Source organism: Dioscorea cayenensis, chromosome 7, assembly GCF_009730915.1.
Source record: "Dioscorea cayenensis subsp. rotundata cultivar TDr96_F1 chromosome 7, TDr96_F1_v2_PseudoChromosome.rev07_lg8_w22 25.fasta, whole genome shotgun sequence".
Taxonomy (NCBI): Eukaryota; Viridiplantae; Streptophyta; class Magnoliopsida; order Dioscoreales; family Dioscoreaceae; genus Dioscorea; species Dioscorea cayenensis.
The window spans coordinates 28,012,988-28,016,581 of record NC_052477.1 but is presented as its reverse complement, the minus strand read 5'-3'; the positions used below and the strand labels follow the sequence as shown (position 1 = coordinate 28,016,581).

The window sequence follows — 3,594 nt, the reverse complement described above, 5'->3', positions numbered from 1 at the left end:
AAATAAAAGTATTTTGGAGGTTTATATAAACAAATATGATGTTTATAATAGTATGGTAGCAATTATTACACGCAAACAATTTTCCACTAAAATATAAAAATGTTGCGCTAGGTAAGAAGCTGAATAATATTTGAAAAAAGAATGCAAGTAGAACCCTTTTTATTTTTACTTTTCATGAACAAAAAACTTGGATTAAGCCAATAGTTTCTTGATTTATTGGCACAAAATCTCTTGTCTAAAATATTTGTTTTGGGGAGACACCGAGATTGAACTCTAAAACCCAAATAAAATAAAGGCATAAATGTTATTTTAATTTATTTCATACATATTCCTGACTTTCTTTGAATAAAGGCACCTCGATTCACTATCTGTTCAAAACCAGAGAGACTACCAAATCTCAAATAAAATCTAGACACAAATCAAAACATCTCTCCACTCTCAAAGTGATGTTCGTCACTGCATGCAGGATAAAGAGTGTTGCTATACATACATCATAAACAAATAAATCATAGATGAACCCTTCTTTAGTGATTGTCCATAAATTAACTACAATTTGATTGTTTAAAACCTTGAAACGCTCATCTTAGAACTTGAACAGGTTCTTGTGAACTTTCAGCACCAGACGACATGTTAATGAAACTCTAGTATCAGTTCGTTTAAAGCCAGTTTCATCTATGGCATGGTTAGACTCAGCTTCCAAGCTCAAAGAGGGTTCTTGTTTTTGTGGTTTCATGCACTCTGAAACATTTACAACCTGAGAGCAAAATGGTAAAGACAAGAAAAATGATGTGTTAATTGAATATGTAAAGATCTAGCTAGAAAGAAAGATTCGGTCATACCTTATCTAATCTATGAAGTTTAGTATCTTGTATGCCATGCAAGTAATCTGAACAATGAAAGCAAATAAACATTCACATAATGAAAAAGTAATTTCAAGAGCTATTTTTTTTTAAGTCTGAAGTCAGAGTTTCAGCATGTAATCTAAAAGGTAGTGAAGGTAACTTGAAAAAGAAGTGCTAATCTGATAAAAGTCATACCAGAATATGCCTGATCTTTGAATATCAACAAACTGCATGGCATCAGAAGAAGTGAACAAGGAGATATGCTGTCCTTCGGTGTGTTTAACAATCCATCATGTCGCTCATCACATTCGGCTTCCTCTGCTTTGCTCTGAATTGTTAGCTCTTCACCTGAAGATTCTTTACTTGCACATTCTCTTAATCTTGGATGTGGAGTAAAATCAATCACAACAGGTGACTTGAGAGATAATATTGCAACAACAGGAAAATAGGCAGGACCATCTTGGTGCGGCTGATATGCAGTGAATTCAGAGTTATGCAAATTAATATTGTCCAAAAGAAACATGACAAGAAAAAATTGGAGCTTATCGAATCAAAATCTTTAGATACATACCATAATGCCCTGATCCGGAAGATATTCGTTGATGAGTACATGGTTGAGTTCTGATGGAAACAAGCCAGTACACTGACGAATGCGCCCAGTGACGTTTTTCAACCAAGCAGGCACTACAACAATAAAAATTAGTTAACACGGTTCCTAGGTGTATGATATTAGGGGATGTGTCAGGTAAATGGTTAATTAAATGAAAAGCGGTTCTTTTTTCGGATGAACAACTAGCATGCTGCAAACTTTCAACAAAAAGTTCATCAAAATAGTAAGAATAAATAACTACAATGATGCTCATTGCTCGCTCTCTTTGTCTGGTTTTTCTTCGCATCAGATAAATCTATTTTCTAGAGTCGTGCTTCAGTTCATCAGATTGGCTTTCACTCAATTGCCAATAACTCAACTTGCAAGAATGTTCCTAGCTCCAATAAAATTCAGTACTTGCAATGCTTTCAGGTTGATTAGTTTTATGCAATCATAAGAACCAGAATGTAGCCAAGACTTTTGAGTAAAACATGGAATTTTATCCTTTATATCCCACTCAAAGATTTCAACCGAAAATTTATCTTCGGTTCAAAACACATTGCTATTATACATCACTTTCATGTTAAGGAAATTCAAAACAGGTTCAACGTCGTACATTTTAACATCAAGTCTACATAAAAAAAAGATCAGAAAGCATAAACAAAAGAAGTTGTGTTGAATCAGAAAATCCAGGAAGCTAGGCAATTCCACAAACAGTTGAAGGTCACTAAATAAAAGCTAGGATATACCAAGAAAACAGCACCTCTAGTCAAATTCAACTCATTGATCCAACTAAAACCAGATATTTCTAGAATTAGAAGTTGAAAATTAAAAAAATACTACAATTAAAAGAAATATTGAACCAAATTCAAATAATAAGGAAAAGCACAAATCAATCTGTTGTCACTCACACTCTTGTGGCAAGAGTCCCTTTTCATGAACAACTCCTCCTGTCATTCAAACACCAGCAACGAAACATCAGCACACAAACAATGCAATAAATCAAAGAAAATAACTACAAAAAGTCAAGTTTTTATACGTCATACCCCAGTTCTGCAACCTCCTGTTTTTCAGGTTTTTCCACTTGGATGTTGGTACCTCATAAATCTGTATTAGAACAAAAAGCAATCCCCGTTACCAAAAAAGGACGAGGATTTTGAAGAATGATAAAACACATGGATGGAAATATTACATGGTGGAGAAGTTGGGATTGCTCAGAGTCAGCGATGAAGTTTGGGATGTAGATCAAAGTAGGAAGATCACCCACAACATAGTCCTTGATTTTCAATTCTTGTTGATCACTCGGTTTATCATCGGCAAACTCCATCATACTTTTCAACTTCAGTGGTCGATTAGTATGTCTGTTTTGTTTGATATATATATATATATATATATAATAATAATAATAATAAGGGAAAATTACTGTTTACCCCTCGATAATTTCAAAACTTCCCAAACAGCCCCTGTGAGTTTTGCATACCCCTCGACAACCCCTTCCTTTATTGTTTTCACTTCCTTTTTACCCCTGCATTATAAAATTCCATCATCGCTCTTAAACCTTTTTCGTATATATATTTTTCATTCTTTTTGCATTCCTTTTTGCATGTACTCATTTCTTAAACAGAGATCTCATTTTTTAAATGAGAGTTCATTTTTTAAACGAGAATTCATTTCTTAAACGTAAAACCCTCATTTCTTAAACAAAAACTCATTTCTTAAACGAAACCTTATTTCTAAAATGTAGAAAACTCATTTCTTAAACAGAAACCTCATTTTTTTAAACATAAAACTCATTTTTTAAACAAAAACATTAATATTTAAACAGAAAAATAAATATTTACGTGATAAATTAATCCTGGATATAAAAACCAATTAATCTTGGCCACTCGTACATATTTAAATAGAAACAACGATATTTAATCACTTTTTTTAAACGTAAACGCAATATATTAAAATGTAAACATCGATAGTTAAACAAAAGACAAACAAGCATATAAACAGAGAACTCATTTTCTTAAACAGAGAGCTTATTTTTTTAAACAGAGACCCTCATTGAGTAGGGGACATTGAGTATCTCATCGTGCCGATCTCGCGCGAACGCTTGAGTGCTCGAGCTCCGGATCCGGCGAGCGATCTCGAGGTGCTTTGCCCGTGCGGGGTCTT

The 3,594-nt window shown here is 33.6% G+C and overlaps 1 protein-coding gene across 1 annotated transcript; it reads right to left on the bottom strand.

Moving 5' to 3' along the window:
• Positions 1 to 337: 337 nt before the first annotated feature.
• Positions 338 to 2,771, bottom strand: LOC120265693 (alpha-ketoglutarate-dependent dioxygenase alkB homolog 6-like). The gene is made up of 7 exons (XM_039273642.1): positions 2,624 to 2,771; positions 2,478 to 2,538; positions 2,343 to 2,381; positions 1,414 to 1,526; positions 1,038 to 1,311; positions 840 to 886; positions 338 to 754 (listed from the first exon to the last, which is right to left on the bottom strand). The coding sequence occupies exons 1-7, from the start codon at positions 2,759 to 2,761 to the stop codon at positions 584 to 586; spliced, it is 843 nt and encodes a 280-aa protein (XP_039129576.1). The 5' UTR covers positions 2,762 to 2,771; the 3' UTR covers positions 338 to 583.
• Between the last annotated feature and the right edge of the window lie 823 nt (positions 2,772 to 3,594).